Source organism: Oncorhynchus mykiss, chromosome 17 (assembly GCF_057628025.1).
Source record: "Oncorhynchus mykiss isolate SJ-2025 chromosome 17, ASM5762802v1, whole genome shotgun sequence".
NCBI lineage: Eukaryota > Metazoa > Chordata > Actinopteri > Salmoniformes > Salmonidae > Oncorhynchus > Oncorhynchus mykiss.
Window position 1 is genome coordinate 18820563 of NC_143038.1, and position 23566 is coordinate 18844128.

Here is a 23566-nt window from a genome sequence, read left to right on the forward strand (position 1 = left end):
TTTTGAAAGTAGCGCTGTGGAACATCCAGGTGCTCTTTTGTAAACTAAAGACATGCAGCAATGGGTTTTTTTGGACAGCAGTGGCTTCTTCCGTGGTGTCCTCCCATGAACACCATTCTTGTTTAGTGTTTTATGTATCGTAGCCTCGTCAAAAGAGATGTTAGCATGTTCCAGAGATTTCTTTAACTCTTTAGCTGACATTCTTCTTAACATTGAGAATTCTACGCTGTGCTCTAGCAGTCATCTTTGTAGGATGACCACTAGTAAGGAGAATAGCAACAGTGCTGAACTTTCTCCATTAATAGACAAATTGTCTTACTGTGGACTGATGAACATCAAGGCTTTTAGAGATACTTTTGTAACCTTGTAACCTGCAAGTGAACAATTCTTAATCTTAGGTCTTCTGAGATCTATTTTGTTCGAGGCATGGTTCACATCAGGCAATGCTTCTTGTGAATAGCAAACTCCAATTAGGGCAGGGCAGCTCTAACCAACATCTCCAATCTCGTCTCATTGATTGGACTCCAGGTTAGCTGACTCCTGACCCTAATTAGCTTTTGGAGAAGTCATTAGCCTAGGGGTTCACATACTTTTTCCAACCTACACTGTGAATGTTTAAATGATCTATTCAATTTAGCAAAATACAATAATTTGTGTGTTATTAGTGTAAGCACACTGTGTTTGTGTATTGTTGTGAGTTAGATGAAGATCAGATGAAATGTTATGACCAATTTATGCAGGAATCCAGGTAATTCAAAAGTGTTCGCATACTTTTTCTTGCCACTGTATCCAATTTCATCCTGGGGGGACACTAATAGCAGACAACCATCAAAATTATTTACTCTAACAGTACTCTTCCCCTGGCCAGTAGAGGGGGCTACAACTTTTATGAAACAGGATCCATCAACTAAACAAGGTTTGTACAACCATTCGGTACTTAGTATAATACAAAAGGATACAGTACATTATAAGGAGTGCTCAAAGTAGATGTGTCTATCCTGAGAAATCAGAACACAAACATGAAAGGGAAAACCCCCAATGCTGCTCTTGAATAGGGTGTGAGATCAATGTGTTTCCCCCTCTATGCTTGTGCATGCTGTCTTTAGGTCCAGCCCTTAGGTCCAGCCAGAGAGCCACCCAGATCTCCTTTGGGTCAGAGGCTCTCCACCGGCCCAGCTCGGCTCCCTGACCACACCACGCTGTGGGGCTGAGGACAGGATGTGGACTGGGTCAGGTGTCGTGAGAACCAGGCCCCTTTCCCCCACTCTGTCCCAGACGGGGCCCTGAGACCTCCCTTCTCGGCCCCCAGCCACTGGCCCCCCCATGGGAAAGTCCAGCTATCTGTTTCAGACTCTCAGTGCACTCCAGCTGACTATTTTGAGACACAATGCGGTCCGTACACACACCCAAACACATACACACACACACGCTTGTCTGAACCACAGTCCGTGAAAAGGATGTAGCCATTAAAAACAGCTGAACCCCACACACTATACATAAAAAAACATGAACAAAAAAGTCAATCCGTGGTATCCCCACTCCAGGTCTTTCCTCAGCCAATCACGACGGAGGATTCAACCGCCCCCAAATCAAGAGCATGTAGGGTCATCAGAGGGATAAAGCAGAAGGGCCTTTTATAGCCTACCTTTATCAATTCTTATCAAATCATAGGATCATAAAAGAGGAGGTTCTTGTAGATTCTCTGGCCTGATAAACTCGCTGGCCCGTGAACACGTTAGAGTTGAGACAAGGGTCCCAAGGTCCCAAGCGACCCGAGAGGAAGCTGTATATTGCTGCTCAGAGGAACCGCAGGAACGGCCGGGCGACCATTAAGGCCTGTTAGTTGGCTTCTCCAAAGAATTGTCGCGTGTGAGAAGACATCCTGTTGTGATCAAGAGGGTGACATTCAAACTGTCTGAAAGAGACAAGGCTCCTCTGTTTGGATATCCGTCAGTCCCAGCAAAAATACCACCAAAATGTCCCCATGTCATTATGTGGCCATGAAAGTGTAACCTCAGAAACTGTCACCTATAAAAGAGTATAGATAACGTTTGCCATTTAGAACTTCGATTTGGACAACAATTTCTACTTCAACGAGTCGTCATCTCTGGACGTTCAGCTTACTCTGGACCAGGCCCTAATCCCCGGGACTAGAAAGAGGAAGTGGTGACGAAAGAGAGGCAGGCGACCCGGCACCATGACGAGACTAAGTCAGCAAGCAAATAGACCGACAATGCCCTCTGTTCTATTGGACAAACGTGCAATCACTTAAGAACAAACTGGATGAGCTCCATTCGAAACAATCCTATAAATGGGAGCTGATATCCTACATTTCTCAGAGTCGTGGCTGAACGAGGAACTGGATATATCTTGTTGGTTTTTCTATGCATCGTCAAGACCGGATGGCGGACTCGGATAAGATGAAGGGAGGAGGGTGTGTCTCTTTGTTAACAACAGCTGATGCAAAATCTCTAATGTTCAGGAAGTCTCTCGGTTTTGCACGCCTGAGTTAGAATACCTCATGATAAGCTACAAACCATACAATCTACCAAGAGAGTTTTCATCTGTATCTTTCGCAGCTGTCTATTTACCACCACAAACTGATGCTGGCACTAAGAACGTATTCAACTAACTGTATAAGGCCATAAGCAAACAAGAAAATGCACATTCAGAGGTGGCGTTTCTCGTGGCTTGTAATTTTTACAAGCATGTCACATGTGCAACTAGAGGTGACAAAACTCTAGATCCAACTCTAGATACAAAGCCCTCCATCACCCTGCCTTTGGCAAATCAAACCATAACTCTATCCTCCTGCTTCCTGCTTACAATAGTGCTAAGTGATTAGTGTTTTTTGAGGTTGGTTTTGAGAGTTACACATCGGTTATTAAAAAATAATCCGTTATTTTTTGGGGGGGGGGTTTGATACATTTTTTTTAACATTAAATGCACTATGCAGTATGTGGGTTGAATGCTGTAACAACACAGAATAAAACAATTAATAAACTCCCATGATGGTAGTGACTGCCCATTACTGCTTATCACTTATTAACCATAATTTGTTCACATTATTTTACTTTAATAAAATATTTCAGTTGTTATGTAAATTACATTTGTTTTATTTGAATACTTTATTATTTAATTCCAAGTCATCATCTCATCTCTATAGAGCTGCTGCCTATGCTGTCTGACAAAATCACTATTTTGTATATCTTCAAAGTAAATAAGGCATACCTTTATGACTGCTGAATACCAACTATCAATCACTTATATCATATATTTTCAGGTAGAGATACCTCGCAAAGCAACAGCTGCTCTACAGTATACCACCTCATGATTGTGCTATCTTCTGTCTCTTCTGGAGCAGGCATAAGACCGGACAAGTAGATGTGCAATGGATTAAGGTCATTGCAATTTTATGTGCTACATTATGTAGACTATTGGCCAGTTGGAAACCACAACTCCCTACTACATTGCACAGTTCAGGCTGGATCTGATTTATCTGTAGAGAAACTGTGCAATGTGAACATTGAGCCCACAGAAAAAAAACTGAATTAAATGGAATTCAAATAAATGAAACGACATTGGTCAGTTGATCAGTTGTCAGTTGTTTAAAAAACAAATAAATATAAGAAATAATCACTCAGCACTAGCTTACAAGCAAAAACTCAAACAGGAAGTACCAATGGCGTGCTCAATATGGAAAAAGTCAGTTGAAGCAGATGCTAAGCTACAGGACTGTTTCGCAAGCACAGATTGGAATATATATTTTTTTTTCTTTCACCTTTATTTAACCAGGTAAGCTAGTTGAGAACAAGTTCTCATTTACAACTGCGACCTGGCCAAGATAAAGCAAAGCAGTGTGACAGAAACAACAACACAGAGTTACACATGGAATAAACAAGCGTACAGTCAATAACACAATAGGGGGGAAAAGTATGTATATATACAGTGTGTGCAAATGGCATGAGGAGGTAAGGCAATAAATAAATAGGCCATAGTAGCAAAGTAATTGCAATTTAGCAGATTAACACTGGAGTGATAGATGAGCAGATGATGATGAGCAGATGATGGTGTGTAAGTAGTGATACTGGTGTGCAAAAGAGCAGCAAAGTAAATAAAAACAATATGAGGATGAGGTAGGTAGATTGGGTGGGCTATTTACAGATGGACTATATACAGCTGAGATGATCAGTTAGCTGCTCAGATAGCTGAAAGTTAGTGAGGGAAATGTAAGTCTTCAGCTTCAGCAATTTTTGCAATGTGTTCCAGTCAATGGCAGCAGAGAACTGGAAGGAAAGGCGGCCAAATAAGGTGTTGGCTTTGGGGATGACCAGTGAGATATACCTGCTGCTACGGGCTTTACCTAGCATAGACTTATAGATGACCTGGAGCCAGTGGGTCTGGCAACGAATATGTAGCGAGGGCCAGCCGACTAGAGCATACAGGTCGCAGTGGTGGGTGGTATAAGGCGCTTTGGTAACAAAACGGATGGCACTGCGATATACTACATCCAGTTTGCTGAGTAGAGGATTGGAAGCTTTTTGTAGATGACATCGCCGAAGTCGAGGATCGGTAGGATAGTCAGTTTTACTAGGGTAAGTTTGGCAGCGTGAGTGAAGGAGGCGTTGTTGCAAAATAGAAAGCCGATTCTAGATTTGATTTTGGATTGGAGATGTTTGATATGAGACTGGAATGAGAGTTTATAGTCTAGGCAGACTCCTAGGTATTTGTAGTTGTACACGTATTCTAGGTCAGAACCGTCCAGAGTAGTGATGCTAGTCGGGCGGGCGGGCGGGTGCGGGCAGCGAACGGTTGAAAAGCATGCATTTGGTTTTACTAGCGTTTAAGAGCAGTTGGAGCCCACGGAAGGAGTGTTGTATGGCATTGAGGCTCGTCTGGAGGTTAGTTAACACAAAGTCCAAAGAAGGGCCAGATGTATACAGAATGGTGTCGTCTGCTTAGAGGTGGATCAGGGAATCACCAGCAGCAAGAGCGTCATCGTTGACATATACAGAGAAAAGAGTCGGCCCGATAATTGAACCCTGTGGTACCCCCATAGAGACTGCCAGAGGTCCGGACAACAGGCCCTCCGATTTGAAACACTGAACTCTGTCTGCGAAGTAGTTGGTGAACCAGGCGAGGCATTTGAGAAACCAAGGCTATTGAGTCTGCCGATAAGAATATGGTGATTGACAGAGTCAAAAGCCTTGGCCAGGTTGATGAAGATGGCTGCACAGTACTGTCTTTTATTGATGGCGGTTATGATATCGTTTAGTACCTTGAGCGTGGCGGAGGTGCACCCACGACCAGCTCGGAAACTGGATTGCACAACGGAGAAGGTATGGTGGGATTCGAAATGGTCAGTGATCTGTTTATTAACTTGGTTTCAAAGACTTTAGAAAGGCAGGGCAGGATGGATATAGGTCTACAACAGTTTGGGTCTAGGGTGTCACCCCCTTTGAAGAGGGGGATAACCACGGCAGCTTTCCAATCTTAAGGGATCTCAGATGATACAAAAGAGAGGTTGAACAGACTGGTAATAGGGGTTGCAACAATGGCGGCGGATAATTTTAGAAACAGAGGGTCCAGATTGTCTAGCCCAGCTGATTTGTATGGGTCCAGGTTTTGCAGCTCATTCAGAACATCTGCGATCTGTATTTGGGTGAAGGAGAAGCTGGGGAGGCTCGGGCAAGTAGCTGTGGGGGGTTCGGAGCTGTTGGCCGGGGTTGGGGTAGCCAGGAGGAAAGCATGGCCAGCCGTAGAGAAATGCTTATTGAAATGTTCGATTATCATGGAATTATCGGTGGTGACCGTGTTACCTAGCCTCAGTGCAGTGGACAGCTGGGAGGAGGTGCTCTTGTTCTCCATGGACTTTTTAGTGTTCCAAAACTTTTTGGAGTTAGAGCTACAGGATGCACATTTCTGTTTGAAAAAGCTAGCCTTTGCTTTCCTGACTGACTGTGTATATTTGTTCCTGACTTCCCTGAACAGTTGCATATCGTGGGGACTATTCGATGCTATTGCAGTTCGCCACAGGATGTTTATGTGCTGGTCAAGGGCAGTCAGGTCTGGAGTGAACCAAGGGCTATATCTGTTCTTAGATCTACATTTTTTGAAAGGGGCATGCTTATTTAAGATGGTGAGGAAATTACTTTTAAAGAACAACCAGGCACCCTCGACTGACGGGATGAGGTCAATATCCTTCCAGGATACCCGAGGCCAGGTCGATTAGAAAGGCCTGCTCGCAGAAGTGTTTTAGGGAGCTTTTGACAGTGTACCCATAGCGGATGCAGACAATGAGGCAGTGATCGCTGAGATCCTGATTGAAAACGGCAGAGGTGTATTTGGAGGGCAAGTTCAGGATAATATCTATGAGGGTGCCTTGATAATTAGTGTGAGATTGAGGGCATCTAGCTAGCTTAGAATGTAGGACTGATGGGGTGTTAAGCATATCCCAGTTTAGGTCACCTAACAGAACAAACTCTGAAGATAGATGGGGGGCAATCAATTCACATATGGTGTCCAGGGCACAGCTGGGGGCTGAGGGGGGTCCATAACAGTGAGAGACTTATTTCTAGATTTTTTTTAAAATTAGAAGCTCGAACTGTTTGGGCATAGACCTGGAAAGTATGACAGAACTTTGCAAGCTAACTCCTCCCCCTTTGGCAGTTCTATCTTGATGGAAAATGTTGTAGTTGGGTATGGAAATCTCTGAATTTTTGGTGGCCTTCCTAAGCCAGGATTCAGACACAGCAAGGACATCAGGGTTGGTGGAGTGTGCTAAAGCAGTTAGTAAAACAAACTTAGGAAGGAGGCTTCTGATGTTAACATGCATGAAACCAAGGCTTTTCGATTACAGAAGTCAACTAATGAGAGGGCCTGGGGACACGCAGTGCCTGGGTTAGCCTCCACATCAACCGAGTAACAGAGAAGGAGTAGGATGAGGGTACGGCTAAAGGCTAGCAAAACTGGTCGTCTAGTGCGTTGGGGACAGAGAATAAAAGGAGCAGATTTCTGGGCGTGGTAGAATAGAGTCAGGGTATATTGTGCAGACAGGGGTATGGTGGGGTGCGAGTACAGTGGAGGTAAGCCCAGGCACTGAGTGATGATAAGGGAGGTTGCATCTCTGGGCACGCTGGTTATACTGGGTGAGGTCACCGCATGTGTGGGCGGTGGGATAAAAGAGGTATCTGAGGCATGTACAGTGGAACTAGGGGCTCCGCAGTAAACTAAAACAATGATAACTATCCTAAACAACAGTATACAAGGCATATTGACATTTGAAAGAGACATAAAGCGAGGCATAAAGCAATCACAGGTGTTGATTGGGAGGGCTAGCTAAGACAACATTGGGTAAGACAACAACAGCTAATCAGCTAAGACAACAACAGCAACAGGTAAAATTGCGATGAATGGGTAGAGAGGGTTGGTTAACTACACACAGGGCCTGAGTTCGGGGCTAGGGCCGACAGATAAACAAAGGTAAACAAAGTGGAGTACCGTGATAAATTAACAGTCCAGCAGGCATCAGCTATGTAGCTAAGTGATCATTAGGGTTCAGTGTACAGCAATAGATGGAACAGGAATGCCGCGGGGTAGTCGTTGCTACGCTAGCACGTGGGAGACACGGCATTTAAAGTTAGCAGGCCGGGGTAAGTAGAAGTGTCTGCTCTGACATCCGGCAACGGCCGGTTGAAGGCACAGCTGATGGAATTACGTCTGGTAGTACGGCGGGGCGCCGTGTCGACGAAGGGACCAGGCCAGATGGCGAAAGAGGTATTGTAGTTGTGGTAATTTCGTTTGCTAGCTGGGAGATGCGCCCTGCTCAGGGCTAGCTTCGGGGCTGGGTCACTCAGTGGCAGCTAGCTAGCTGTGATGATCAATGGTCCAGGGTTTACGGTAGGAATCCGGCGTTGTAGTGGAGAAAAACAGTCCGAGTCTGGCAGGTATTATCCAGGCTAAAAAACGGCTGGTGCCTGAGCAGAGAGTAAAGGCCGCTTGTCACGGGTGTTGTTGGAAGTAGACCAAAGTGCAGCGTTGTGAGTGTACATTTTCCTTGTTATTTTGGAATGACGCCAACAAAACGAACAACAACCATGAAGCTTACAGGGCTATGATGCCTCAAACAAAGTTAACTACCCACAAAGACAGGTGGGAAAAAGGTCTGCCTAAGTATGGTTCCCAATCAGAGACAACGATAGACAGCTGTCCCTGATTGAGAACCATACCCGGCCAAAACAAAGAAATACAAAACATAGAACATAGAATGCCCACCCCACATCACACCCTGACCTAACCAAATAGAGAAATAAAATGTCTCTCTAAGGTCAGGGCGTGACACCGCTAGCAGTGGCTAACAACTAGCAGTAGCTAATTAGCTGGCTAGGTTCTGATGAAAGTTTTGGCTATAAAGTCTAAAATAAATAGCAGATCTGTGTCACATTTAGTGAGGCAGGTTACCAGAAGGTATATTTAATTTAAAAAATGGAAAAAGAGATTGAAAAATTAATTGGAATATATACAAAAAAATATAAAAAATACAAAAAGTAAACAAGAGGACGACAAACCACGTCTGCACTGCTACGCCATCTTGGAAAAAAAATATTTTAAAAAGATATGTCCCGGGATTCATCCGATAACATTGAGGAGTTTACCACATCAGTCACCGGCTTCATTAATAAGTGCATCGACAACGTCGTCCCCATAGTGACCATACACCAACCATGCTTCGAGGCAAGCATCCCTTAGCCATGCATGAGAGCACCAGCTGATCTCGCTCTCCATAGTCAATGTGAGTGAGACATTTAAACAGGTTAACATTTGCAAGACCGCGGGCTAGACGGAATACCAGGGTGTGTATTCAAAGCAAGAGCTGACTAGCTGGCAAGTGTCTTCGCTGACATTTTAAACCTATCCATGATCTGGTCTATAATACCAACTTGTTTCAAGTAGACAACCATAGTCCCCGTGCCCAAGAACGCCAAGGTACTGTAACTTGCCTAAATGACTATAGCCCCTTAGTACTCACATCTATAACAATGAAATGCTTTTAACTTGAAGCTCTCGACCCACTCCACTACAGCCCCATCCACATCGATGGTCGAGATCTTCAAGTTCTTCAGTGTCCCCATCACTAAGGAATTAACATGGTCCACACACACCCACACAATTATTAAGAGGGCATGACAGCGCCTCTTCCTCTTCAAGAGGCTGAAAAGACTTGGCATGGGCCCTCAGATCCTCCAAAAGTTCTACAGCTGTACCATTGAGAGCATCTTGACTGGGTGCATCACCTCTTGGTTTGGCAGCTGCAAGGCACCCAACCACAAGGTGCTATGGAGGGTGGTGAGTATGGCCCAGTACATCACTGGGGACAAGCTCCCTGTCATCCAGGACCTCCATGCCATCCAAGTTCCAAAAAATGGTCAAAGACTCCAGCCACCCAAGCCATAGACTGTTCTCTCTGCTACCGCACAGCAAGCGGTACCAGTGCACTAAGTCTGTTACCAATAGGACCCTGAACAGCTTCTACCCACAAGCCATAAGACAGCTAAACAAGGCTGCAGCTGCTAAATAGCTAATCAAATGTCTACCTGCTGCAGCTACAGTCTAATATCTATCCTGTTGCCTAGTCACCTTACCTATATGTACTTAGCTACCTCAATTATCTCGTACCCATGCACTCCGTATTGGTACTCCCTGTATATAGCCATGTTATTTTTACTCATCATTGTTATTCGTTATTCATTGTGTATTTATTCCTTGTGTCACTATTTATTTATTTTGTCTGTTTTATCTTTAACTCTGCATTGTTGAAAAAGAACCCGTACGTAAGCATTTCACTGTTATTCTACACCTGTTATTTACGAAGCATTTGAAACATTGATTTACATTTTATTTAAACTAACAATGTAACAAAATACAGTACATTGTTATTATTATATAGGAAGTGTACAAAACATGAGGAACACCTGCTCTTTCCATGACATAGACTGACCAGATGAATCGAGGTGATTGATGTCACCTGTTAAATCCACTTCAATCAGTGTAGATGATGGGAAGGAGACCGGTTAAAGAAGGATTTTTAAGTCTTTAGACAATTGATACATTGGATTGGATAAAATGTTTAAGTGCCTTTGAATGGTATATGGTAGTAGGTGCTAGGTGCACTGGTTTGAGTGTGAAAAACTGCAACGCTGCTGGGTTTTTCACGCTCAACAGTTTCCTGTGTCTATCAAGAATGGTGCACCACCCAAAGGACATCCAACTGTGGGAAGCATTGGAGTCAACATGGGCCAACATCCCTGTGAAATGCTATAGTTCCTGATTTAAGGCTGTTCTGAGAGCAAATGGGGTTGCAACTCAACAGTAGGAAGGTGTTCCTAATGTTGTGTACACTCAGTGTAAGTCTTATCACAAACCAGACCAGATCTCATTAGAAGTACGTCAGAATGTTGACATATACCATTGTAGTAACATGTAATTTATGCTGACATATGGGTTATTTATGGCTCTACAGACTCAAAAAAACTTTTTTAAAGTAATCCTCAAATAAAGTGAAAATACATTGGAGTATAGTCAGGCTACTGAAGTATAGTATTTAATGCTGAATTTAACTAGCAGTCCCACCTGATAACTCAACATGTAGAAAGCTGTGTAAGCCGACCAGTATCTTTGGGAGGGAGGGAAGGAAGGAAGGAAGGAAGGAAGGAAGGAAGGAAGGAAGGAAGGAAGGAAGGAAGAAAGAAAGAAAGAAAGAAAGAAAGAAAGAAAGAAAGAAAGAAAGAAAGAAAGAAAGAAAAAGAGATGAGGGAGAGTTAGATCTGAGGCCTAGGCTCATCTTTTGAGGGTAAAAAAAAGTATAGGCTTCTGTTGCTACTTCACAGTCCTGCAAAGTTGCATGAATTGAGAAACAAACTGGATATACTGTACAAAAGGAAAAGGGAAATTGAAGTAGAATAAAATATGTTTTGTTCTTATAATTAACAAGTTATATAACAATAATGACAACGGATGTGTTTCAGGACGAAATGCCTTAATCATGCTTTTCCTCCCCAAAATCGAAGGGATGTTTGTAGCATTACCCACTTCTTAAGGCAGTCACTTTAAATCAGCAATACGGGCACCTGAAATGTTATTCCTGACTTCTCATATCCTAACATATGCATACATTTTTCCACAGAAAAACCCCATGTTGAATGTATTGTCAATATTAAAATGAATTTTATGCCCCAATATTCCAGGAGATGTGGAGTAGCTACTCTAGCCTAGTTCCAGAATGGTTTGTGCTGTCTTGACAACTCCTTTGGTTTCATAACCACAGGAGTTGACAAGATAGCACAAACAGATCCGGGACCAGGCTAAAACTGCTCTGGGTCTGAGTCTGGGCCTCTGCACTCCCCTGTGCAGCTGCGTCCATGAGTCAACACGTCTGACCACAGAGAGTATCTAACCCAGCAGGCCATCATGGCCGCACTGCTGGCATTTACACAATATTGGGGCTGACTCGCAATGTGGTCACCGTGTCATCACTCAAGACAGCGCAGGAGTTGTCCAAGAAAGAAAATGGACTGGAGGTGTGGGGAGGCGATGGTGAATTGTCCTAAAAGGGAAGTTTATCAGGCCTGTTGTGATACACTGTTCAGCTGCCTGCTTATGCAGCAGACATTACTTAAAACATGTCTCTAATTTTTCATTGTCCCCCACGATGAAATCGGGGAGGAGACTGTGGATCTGTCTCTGTCCGTTAGTACGTTAGTTCGTCACACGTGATATCTCAGATGATATCTCAGACCGCACTGGGACGATTTGGTGAAACTTGGGTGAATGATGCGTCCTGCCATAGAGATTCAGCATTTACAAAACTGATTGGCCAGATGGTGGCAAGCGATTGAAAATGTACATTTTGAGAGGTCACGCACTTAACCCCGTTTGATCAAAAGTCATAAGATTTGGTACATAGGTTCCTCTCATCACAAGTAACACATTTGTCTCAGGTCACATAAGGTCCAACATGATGGACTTCTCACCATTTCGAATTTTGTGAAAAGCATTTTAAATACGCTACCGATCTGCACGAAACTTGATATGTGGCATCTATGGACTAAGGTCTCGCAACGCAATACTTTCCAGACTAGTACCTAAAACAACATGGCCATTATTGACCAATAAACATTCACATGGGCGTGGTCTGGCACACAAATGCATAGAAATCAGTCAAGGGTATTTATATTGTAATGAAATTTCATACACATATTGCAAACACTGAAGACTTAACATATGCAAGAACATTCATATTGACCACATGGTGGCACTATAACGGGCACATGTTTATATTTCTTGATCTGTTTGACTCAGAGTGATGGAATTTGGCACACATGCTCAGGGACATGAGTCTGGCTAACCCACGTGATATCTCAGACACCACTGGCACATTTGTTATGAAACTTGAGTGATTGAGATTACAAAATTACACTGATTGGTCCAAGGGGGGGGGGGGGCTATAGTCATCAACTGTACGTACGTTAGTCACACTCGATATGTCAGACACCATTCCCCTGATTGTGACGAAACTCGGGTGAATGATGTGTCTTGCCATAGAGTGCGACACACCATGACTGCAAACTCAATATCACTTAGTTAATTGCCTCAACAGGTTTTTAAAGGCATTCCTTGGTGCGGGGGGCCAAAGTATTTACGGTTCCAAACTGTGAGGTTGGGGAAAGTGAGCAAGGGGTCGAGTTGGTCGCGGCTGAGGAGCAGTAAAAATAATCTTGCTGTGTCACGGTTTACAAGCGGGGACCGGGTCTTCTGCAGGTCGCCATTGTTGGTGCAGCTGAGTTAGGACCAGAGCCAGCAGGGCCTGCTGGTGGCTTGATGTGTCAGAGGTTGTGATTGTAAAAACAGGCCAAAGAGGCCCTTTGATGTCACACACCAGCAAATCTGGAAGCCATTTGCTTTTCCACAGTCAGTGATTGCATCCCAAATGACCAAGGCCCATCACAAGTAGTGCACTATATAGGGAATAGGGTGCCATTTGGGACGTATTTAGAGAAAGTGGAGGGCTTGATCCCCTCCAGCATCTGCTGCCTGTTTATTTACCCAGCTCACTTAACCCATTAGACAAACTAACCAGGGCTCACGGTTGCGCCACTGTTAGATTGGCCTCTGAGGACAGGATCTGTCACAGGGGCTTTAGACTGTAACAGTTGAAAATACCAAACATAGAAAGACGTAACATATCATAAGCCTTGTTATAAGATATTATTAAGGTTAGAAATCTTTCAACAAGTTATAAAGCATCATACTTTGATGGTTTAAGTCAAGTGTTATTATCTCTAAGAGGAGCATAGACAACACCTATAAAATGTTTCTCTGTAGGTGTACTTTAATTGGATTACATGATAAGGAACTCTAATAGGCCGTCAGAGCTGTGGTTTTAGTTGTTTTGCATTGCAGCAGCTTTTCATGTGCTGCACAAACAACAGAACATCATTACGTTTTTAATCTCACTTTATAGTATGTGGTAAGAGTTTCACGCCTCACATTCCTATGCATAATCACATGAATGTAATCTTTTGTATATACAAAAATGGCAATAGGCCTATTTAAATAAGTACAATGCTGGTAAAGATATATGTTGTAATTGTAGTACATAATAAATTGGCAATAGCAGCCTCCAGTATCAAACACTGTTTAATGGAAGCCTCTCCAACATAATCCAGGTAGAATCAGGATTTTCCCAGGGCAACTGTCTAGGCCCCTTGTTTTTTTAAATATTTTTTCAATCTTTACTAACGAGTTAAGCCAGTGTGTCTATGTATGCAGATGACTCAACACTTTAGATGTCAGCTACTACAGCGACAGAAATGACTGCAACACTTAACAAAGAGCTGCAGTTAGTTTCAGAATGGGTGGCAAGGAATAAGTAAGCCTTAAATATTTTGAAAACTAAAAGCATTGTATTTGGGACAAATCATTCACTAAAACCTTAACCTCAACTAAATCTTGTATTGAACAATGTGGAAATTGAGCAAGTTGAGGTGACTAAACTGCTTGGAGTAACCCTGGACTGTAAGCTGTCATGGTCAAAACATGTTGATAGTAGCTAAGATGGGGAGAAGTCTGCCCATAATAAAGCGCTACTCTGCCTTCTTAACAATACTATCAACAAAGCAGGTCCTACAGGCCCTAGTTTGGTCGCACCTGGAATACTGTTCAGTCGTGTGGTCAGGTGCCACAAAGATTGACTTAGGAAAATTACAATTGGCTCAGAACAGGGCAGCACGGCTGGCCCTTAAATGTACACGGAGAGCTAACATTAATGATATGCATGTCAATCTCTCATGGCTCAAAGTGGAGGAGAGATTGACTTCATCATTACTTGTTTTTGTAAGAAGTGTTGACAAGCTGAATGCACTGAGCTGTCTGTTTAACCTACCAGCACACAGCTCGGACACTCATGCATACCCCACAAGTCATGACACCAGAGATCTCTTCATAATCCCCAAATCAAGAACAGACTATGGGAGGCGCATAGTACTACATAGAGCCACAACTACTTGGAACTCTATTCCAGATCAGGTAACCGATGCAAGCAGTAGAATCTGATTGAAAAAAAACCAGATCAAAATACACCTTAAGGAACAGCGGGGACTGTGAAGAGACACACAGGTGCAGACACACGCATACGCACACATGCACTAGCACACGCACTCTACACACGTACATTGTAATATTGTTGTATGGTGATATCATACATTTTGTGTTGCAGATATATGGTGGTGTAACAATGTTATATGATGTACTGTTTTATCTTTTGTTTTATGTGTAATGTAAGTGCCTTAATGTGTTTGGATCCCAGGAAGAGTAGCTGCTGCCAGGGGATCCCTAATAAATACAAATACAAATGGGGATTAAATAAATTATTATCTAGCCAAGTTCTTCAACTCCTCCACAGAGTTTATCACAGACTAGAGTTTTTTTTAATGAACCTCTGACTTCTTTGAGTCACTAGGCGTCAATACTTAAAACATGTTCATTTTTAAACCTTTTTAATAAAACGTGAACCAAATACAGACACAGACTGTTTCCTCATTGCTGCTGATCAAGATGGCAGCTCAGCAAGAACGTGCATGTGCCAATTGAATCTCAACAAGGAAACAGTCGGTGGTTGTTTTATTAAAAAGTATGGATTTCAGCAAACAAAGGCAGGCACACAGCAACAGAGGACAAACATATGTACACGGTAAGGGTTTAAGAACTTACATGTTTGAAGAGTCAAAGCATATCAACTCCGAGGAGTCTGAGGTTATTTTTTTTTTAAACTCTAGTCTGCGCTCAACTCCATGGAGGAGTTAAGGTACTTGGCTTCACCATATCATGCAAATAATGCTTCAATTTATTCAAATGATACTGACCTATTAAAATAATTCAAGTTGTTTATAGTCTATAATATAATTTTGGGGGGCTATGGTCCCTGTTGGACTGTAGTTTAATTGGTCCTTTTGGACAGATTGGTTTCCATGTCCCAAACAACCCATCCCCTTCTGCTGAGCTACAGTGGGCTGGCTATAAGAGCTTACTCAAGCACTCACTGTTAACCATCTGGCAACACCAAACTATGAGGATATGTCAAAACACTTTTTTCCTATTCGAGGGGGTATTCCTATGCAAGTTCTGACCTCAACGGCTGTCCATGAGCACATATTAAACTGTAGGCTTATTATCTAAGGAATACTAAATTCATTGTAATTGGGTTATACTTTAGTTTATAATGGCTTTTACAATGCTTCGGCCGGTGGCAACTCACCCCTTCTCCTCCTACCCTCCTGATCTCAACATGATCTCGGACGATGAGGAGAACCGCAGCGAGAGCGACGGCAGCTCTGACCAGAGCTATGAATGCTGTGCCTCTTCAGATAAGACTTGTCGGCAGCTTTCCCGCATGGTGGGAGTCGGTGGGGTTGTTGTGGTCAAACAGCGCAACACAGCCAACGCCAGGGAGCGAGACCGGACCCAGAGCGTCAACACCGCATTCACCGCGCTCCGGACACTCATACCGACGGAGCCGGTGGACAGAAAGCTCTCCAAAATTGAAACGCTCCGGTTGGCGTCCAGCTACATCTCACACTTGGCCAACGTTCTGGTGCTTGGTGACGGGCGTGAGGATGGGCAGCCGTGCCTGAGTGCAGTGTACCGCGCGCAAGGACATGGAGAGAGGAAGCAACCCAGAACTATCTGTACCTTTTGCTTGAGCAACCAGCGAAAAGGGGTAAGCGTGCATGACAGTGCAATGTCAAGTATGAATTCCAAAGATATTTATACTATTTTACATCGTAGACTAGACAGGCAGCATGGCACCCTTGACAGCCTAGTAGTGTACAGTGCCTTCAGCAAGTCTTCATACCCCTTAACGTATTCCAGTTTGTTGTATTACAGCCTGAATTCAAAATGGATTACACAAACAAACTATTCTCACCCATCTACATACAATACCCCATAATGACAAAGTGAAAACATGTTTTTCGAAATGTTTACAATCTTATTGAAAATGAAATACAAAAATATCTCATTTATATAAGTATTCACACCCCTGAGTCAATGTTAGAATCACATTTGGCAGCGATTATAGCTGTCTTCTGGGTAAGTATTTTAGAGCTTTGCACAACTGGATTGTACAATATTTGCACATTATTCTTTTTAAAATGATTCATGATCTGTCAAGTTGGCGGTCGATCATTGCTAGACAGCCATTTTCAAGTCTTGCCATAGATTTTTCATGCCAATTTAAGTAAAAACTGTAACTAGGCCACTCAGGAACATTCAATTTCGTCTTGGTAAGAAACTCCAGTGAATGTGTTTTAGGTTATTGTCCTGCTGAAATATTAATTTGTCTTCCAGTGTCTATTGGAAAGCAGACTGAACCAGGTTTTCCTCTAGGATTTTGCCTGTGCTTAGCTCTATTCCATTTATTTTTATCCTAAAAAAACTACCAAGTCCTTGCCGATGACAAGCATACATAACATGATACAGCCACCAACATGCTTGAAAATATGAAGAGTGGTACTCAGTGATGTGTTGTGTTGAAATTTGCCCCAGACATAGTACTTTGTATTCAGGACATAAAGTTGATTTCTTTGCCAAATGTTTTGCAGTTTTACTTTAGTGACCTTATTGCAAACAGGGTGCATGTTTTTGAATATTTTATTCTGTACAGGCCTCCTTCTTTTGACTCGTGACATTTATGTTAGTATTGTGGAGTAACTACAATGTTGTTGTATCCTCAGTTTTCTCCTATCACAGCAATTAAACTCTGTAACTGTTTTAAAGTCACCATTGGCCTCATGGTAAAATCCCAGAGGGGTTTCCATCCTCACCGGCAACTGAGTTAGGAAGGACAGCTATATCTTTGTAGTGACTAGGTGTAATGATACACCATCCAAAGTGTAATTCATAACTTCAACATGGTCAAAGGGATCTCCTTTAAAAAATATATATATGTTATTATAAACTGGGTGGTTTGAGCCCCGAATTTTGATTGGCTGAAAGCCGTGGTATATCAGACCATACCATGGGTATGACAAAACATGTATTTTTTACTGTTATGATTACATTGGTAACCCGTTTATAATAGCAATAAGGCACCTTAGAGGTTTGTGATATATGGCCAATATACCACGGCTAAGGGCTGTTTCCTAGCACTCCTTGTTGCGTCATGCCTAAGAACAGCTCTTAGCCATGGTATATTGGCAATATACCACACCCCCTCAGGAATTATTGCTTAACTATAGTCTACTTTTGTTGCATTCAATATCCTCTACTAATAGTATCATGTTTAATTAACCTTAGACTTGTTTTGATTGGCCACTTAAAATTAGTATTAGGTTTGTAGTCTAGTTATTCCAGTATATCCAAATACATAAATGTCAAACATAGTTAATGTCACACTGATAATATGGCATAAAAACATTACTAGGACGATAACAAAATACTTTCTTGCCAGGTCACATGAAGATTCTTCATAATAGGTATCCATCAGTTCAGCTTCAATCTGTCAAACATCTTCTTGAGAGAAAACAACCGAATGGCAAATTATCCCGTTTGGGACGTCATGTATTATTCATTTCATTTTCAGTTTGCTAAGATATCCTTTAAATAAAAAACTGAGGAGGGGCCGAGGGGTTGTTGATATCAATTACACATACACAGTCTCAGTGGTTAAAAATCCTTCTTTAACGTGTCTCCTCCCCTTTATCTACCCTGATTGAAGTGGATTTATCAAGTGACATCAATAAGGGATCATAGCTTTCACCTGGATTCACCTGGTCAGTCTATGTCATAGAAGTCATTTTTTGTCTAAAAAAAGTGGTTAAATATGTGTTAAACATTTTTGGAGGGGAGTTTCCTCATCTTTCTTATACTGTATTGCTCAGATAAAGTCCAAACACTTCAAAACAAACTTCCTTTAGAATTGTTTTTTGAATATCTGTTTTTCCATGTTATTCAATGCATTTCTATGGGCTAATAGCAGTAAGGCCAAATTCAATGTTTCATCAAATCATTTTTTATAGGCTCTTCTTAAGCCAAAGACAAATATGCATGTAGTATTCATGTTTTGGTCGCAGATGTTTCCAACCACAGAATTTTCAGGACAGAAATCAATTCTGATGTTATTGCAACTTTTTGGCCTAACATGATATTTGTTTTTGCAGGGGAAAGATGGTCGGGGTTGTCTGAAAATACGTGGAGCCAGTGCACTACGAATGAGCCGAAAATAGACGGCTCTCAGACATCAAGGATTGTTGAATTCAAGTCAGCACCTCAGGGAAAAAAACTCTAGCTAACACACCCACTGTACATATACCACCACATAGGCCAGAATGCCCTCCAACTTTGGGAAAAGACTGTCAAAAAGACGCGTTTCAGGAATTTGTTTGTGTGAGAAAAGGCTACTCCTCTCTGCCGCAATGCTGGTTATGGAAAATGTGATTTTGGAGGAACATTGTCATAAATTACACTTTATTTGGTTGCCTTTTCAACATCATTTTGAATTTTGCTTTAAAATTCTATTTTTACATAGTTGTCCCTAGTCTTTATTTCAGCCCCTCAATACCAACAATATTGTGGTGTTATTTTGATATAACTTACAAAATGTCTACCAACAAACAGATTTTTTTAAAGATAAAGTATGTCTGGGAATTTCCAATACAGTTTACCTTATCCTTCAGCAATGCTAAGGAATCTTTGCTAAGGAAGTGCGCGAGATAGGGCCTTTTCAAAATTTCTGAGATTGGCCAACCAAAGGCCTTTTGAGCCTAATAAGGATAGGACATGTCAGTGTGTGAGAAAAAAACATGAATCACTCTGAAACATCACGCTCTGAATTTGCTCTAAAAAGTTAAAGGGAAAACAGGAAAGGCAACATGAATGGTGTCGGTAGATCTTTTGTCAAGACTAATGATTACTCATGGAAACTATCAAAACGTATGGCACATTGCTGGACCGATGCCCAATATCAGGAAAAGATGGTATAAGCCAAAGGTAGTGAGTTGAACAATTGGTAACACTTTAGTTAAATCCTGCACTTTAGTTAATGCTTTATAACCTGTTTCTGTAAACACATATAGGAGCCTCTATTAATGTCTTATAATAAGGCTTAAAAATGTCATGTATCTATGAGTTATTTTTGAGGTTGGTTCAGTTTCAGATCGATTATAAAAAAAAAATGTAATCATGGTTTTCGATTTCAGTTTCTAATATTAAGTGTTACATTAAATGCACTATGCATTATGTGGGTTGAATGCTGTAACACAGAATAACACATTTAATACAAGTCTTTGGATGGTTGTGACTGCCCATTACTGCTTATCACTTAATTGACCATCATTTATTCAGATGAATTTCATAAAATAATTGTTTTATTTGATGCCTTTATTATTTCAGTCATCATCTTATCTCTATAGAGCAGCTGCCTCTGCAATCTGACAAAATCACGATTTTAGTAGTTCTTCAAAGTAAATAAGGCATACTTTTATGACTGCTGAATAACTATCAATCGCTTAGATCATGCATTTTCAGGCTCATGAAGCAACTGCTTCACTTCCCTCTCGATCGCGCGTTCTCTCTTCTGTCTCCGTGTCTGCGCCGCACAAGTTTAAATTGAACCAACGTCGGTCAATTATTTGTTTAAGAACCGGAAAATATGTTGTTTTAATTGCTCAGCACTACTATATATGTATCAACATTTCCACTGACTCAAACTCATTATGAGATGATTAAAAGACATTATAAAGGGGTCAGTCATGCATTTTCAAGACAAGGTTTACAATGATTATCACATAATGCATTGTCTCTGTTGGCATAAAGTAAAGTGTTACCAATTGAACAAATTCAGTGGTTGAGTTTCAGATCCATGTCTAGCAATTCGCAAGTCTGCAGTAAAGTGCACTTAGAGTATAAACCATTCAATGGTTTTGGCTTATTGAAGCTGTATTTCAACAGCTGCAGAGGATCCCAGGAAGCAGTAAGCTGCAGGGCTTTAACACTGGTGTGTTTGAGTAAATCTTGCTGGTTTTAATGCACATGTGCTATTAATTAGTCACACCTAATATCACCTAGCAGCCTGTGTTGAGCAAAACACAGCTGCTGATATGTTAATGGCGTAAATCACAACTCTCCGGAGCTGGAGAGGTATGGAGGGGTCAGAGAGCTGTGTGTATGTGTGTGGGTGCGTGTGTGTGTGTGTGCATGCCTTTGTATGTCTGAGTGTGTCAGTGAGAGAGAGAGAAAGAGAGTTTATAAGAGGTGAGTTATTGTTTTGTAAAGCACCTCTAAACCTGTGTAAGATGAGATTTAGTCATTTCTTTAAGTCCTCTGTCATAAAGCCAACTTGTAATTTCAAATAGTCTTATATGATGTATTTTCCTCATAACACACATGCTGTGACATTGTTTGAGTGGTTGGTTACCTCAACTCTGATAATATAAGGCCAATAAAAGAATATCAGTAGCCTGGTTGTCTGTCTGTTAAGCAACATTCCACTCCTTGTACTCCATGTTATGTACCGTGGAGTGGAATGTTAGCTAAACAGACTGGCAATCAGGCTACAATATCACAGCTCCCATTACCAGATTTGGAATGTTGTCATGTCTCCACAATTACTACGTTACTGTAAATGGCAAGTGTTACAAAGTGTCATTGTTGTAGTTACAGCCACAACCCATCAATAATGTACAATTAATTGTCCACTTGCATAAAAAGCACCCCCAGTCCCTTCTCCACCTGCTGTCCAACAGACCTGGGTTCAAAAACTATTCAAAATCATTTGACATGCTTTGACTGGGCTTGATTGAGCTTGCCTGGCGCAAATGAATCAATAGAATAGTCGCAAAGATGCAAACCCCGTCCACCTGGCACTCCAGGCAGACTAAAGCAAATGCTTTAAAGAATATGAAACATTTCAAAACACTGTCAAAACGGGACTAATTAGAAACTGCTGTTTGACTGAGCTTATACTGTAACTCTGGGTCTTGGGGCCCACTGGGGCCCCTTCAAATGGCTCCCAGAGGCCTCCGAGGCAGGAAGATGTCACGGAGGAACAGGAAGGAAAAGCAGGAACAGCCGACCCGGCAAAAGCCCTCCCTGTGGGGCCAGCAGGTCCTGGGTCAGTGCCAGTCCTGACATCAGCCTGCAGAGCTGGGGTCCAGATGTCCAGCTTCTAATTTTAATTCATGGGTGGGAAAGCCTGGCATTCCATCATGTATTATAGTCCAGAGGAATGTACTGTTTCACAAAGTCCCTAACAGCTGGTAAGGTTATGAGAGAAAATGTGTTACACTGTTACAGTACAACAACCTGCAGGCTACTGTAACACCGCCTGGTATGGAGGATGCTGTTGTTACTTACCTTTATTATTAAGTTGACTGAGAGAATTTACATGTATGTTGTTGAGAACCGAACATTTGACTGCCATTGAGTTGAGACGGAATAAAAGGAAGATATACACTTTAAAGTAAATTGTCTTGTCAAAGGAGTCCCCATGCAGCACTTACTCAATTCCTGTCCAGCCACATGCTAGACATTTGCTGAGGGAACCATGGAACAAATAGGGCTAATATTGTGATACAGTTCCCTCCACCATGCTTCGACCAAAACAAACCCTTTTTGTGCCTTATCTCACACAATCCACAATCCCCCCCGTTCAACCTAAAGCTTCCTGTCCAACCTGCATGTCAGAAGAGCTAATCGCCTTCAGACACGCACTGCAGCCCTTTCATGAGACAGGGCCTTGGATACAATGCTTCTGATTTTTTATGATGTCATGATCCTTTTTTTCCGTGGAAGAGGGATGGGAGTGTGGGGAGCAACTGAATCCAGCCAAGCGGGCCTAACCAGAGCCAGACAGAGGGAGGGAAACAGTGTGTGTGTGTGTTTGTGTGTGTGTATGTGTATGTGTGTGTGCGCGTGCCTGCATGGGTGGGTGTGTGTGTGCGCCAGCGTGGGTGTGCGTGTACTGTAGGAGCGATACTGTTGACACACTCTCCACCCGGTGGACACACTGGGGGCTATTGTTTCCCTACAGTACGCAAAGGGAGGAAGTGAAGGAATGCCCTGAGACATTAGCCTAGAGACAATGTCAGTCTGCTGGGGCCAGGGCCGGGCCTTGATTGCTGTGTTTCCCTGGCTCCCGCTCCTGCCGCTGGGCGGGGTCCTTAATGCTGAGGTGAAAAGGCGGCTAATTTCGAGCCCGATTTCTCCCATCAAAATAATAAAACAATATGAGTGCGCAAGCAGCCCTTCAGGAGGAAAGAGGCTTCCATCCTTAGTAACCATCCATCAGGGCGTAATAGTTCATTATTGTTTTGAGCAGGAGCATGGGGTCACTGGGGGTCAAGTGCTTGTATAATATCAGAAACTGTATGCACAAAACACTCTCAGAGTAGCACTGCAGATCTAGGATCAGGTCCTCTCTGTCCATGTCATCTTATTCATTATGATATATAATATATATATATATATCAGCACTTTTAGGAGCTTTATGGATACGACCTTGACTTGACGTCCATCGACCATAAACACAATCCTATGAGTCCTCTGTAAGTTAAATGAATAACTCAGGGCATGGAATGCTTGTCTTGTTTAGCATTCTCTCGCTCTCTCTCGCTCTCTCTCTCTTGTAAACATTACTTGTACCTATCTAATGGTTTCATCACCACAAATGTGTAACTCTGTGCTTGTTGAGGCAAAAGCTTACAGTATGTAAATCACCCACTCTAGAAATGTATTAAACTACTTGCCATACCCTCAATGACCAACTATTTTCTGGATATCCTAACTTCGACATGAGATGATCTAAATGACTTAAAGGAATGAGTTCTCAATATGTAAGTTGCGGTCTAAGTCTATTTTGTTTTCACTCAAGACGGCTGACACTTTCACACCTTTCTCCAACGTTTGTGAGTGTGTGCATTTTATTTTTGTTTTTACAGTAGATTGGAAACTTCTGGCGAACTGAGTGTAGACGACTAGATGTCTGAAACTTAAAAGGTGGCCCATATTTCATTTC

The 23566-nt window shown here is 42.2% G+C and overlaps 1 protein-coding gene across 1 annotated transcript; it reads left to right on the top strand.

Moving 5' to 3' along the window:
• Positions 1-15582: 15582 nt before the first annotated feature.
• On the top strand, positions 15583-23315 carry LOC110493918 (transcription factor 15). Its single transcript, XM_021568516.3, has 2 exons — positions 15583-16273; positions 18714-23315. The coding sequence occupies exons 1-2, from the start codon at positions 15776-15778 to the stop codon at positions 18777-18779; spliced, it is 564 nt and encodes a 187-aa protein (XP_021424191.1). The 5' UTR covers positions 15583-15775; the 3' UTR covers positions 18780-23315.
• Positions 23316-23566: the final 251 nt, after the last annotated feature.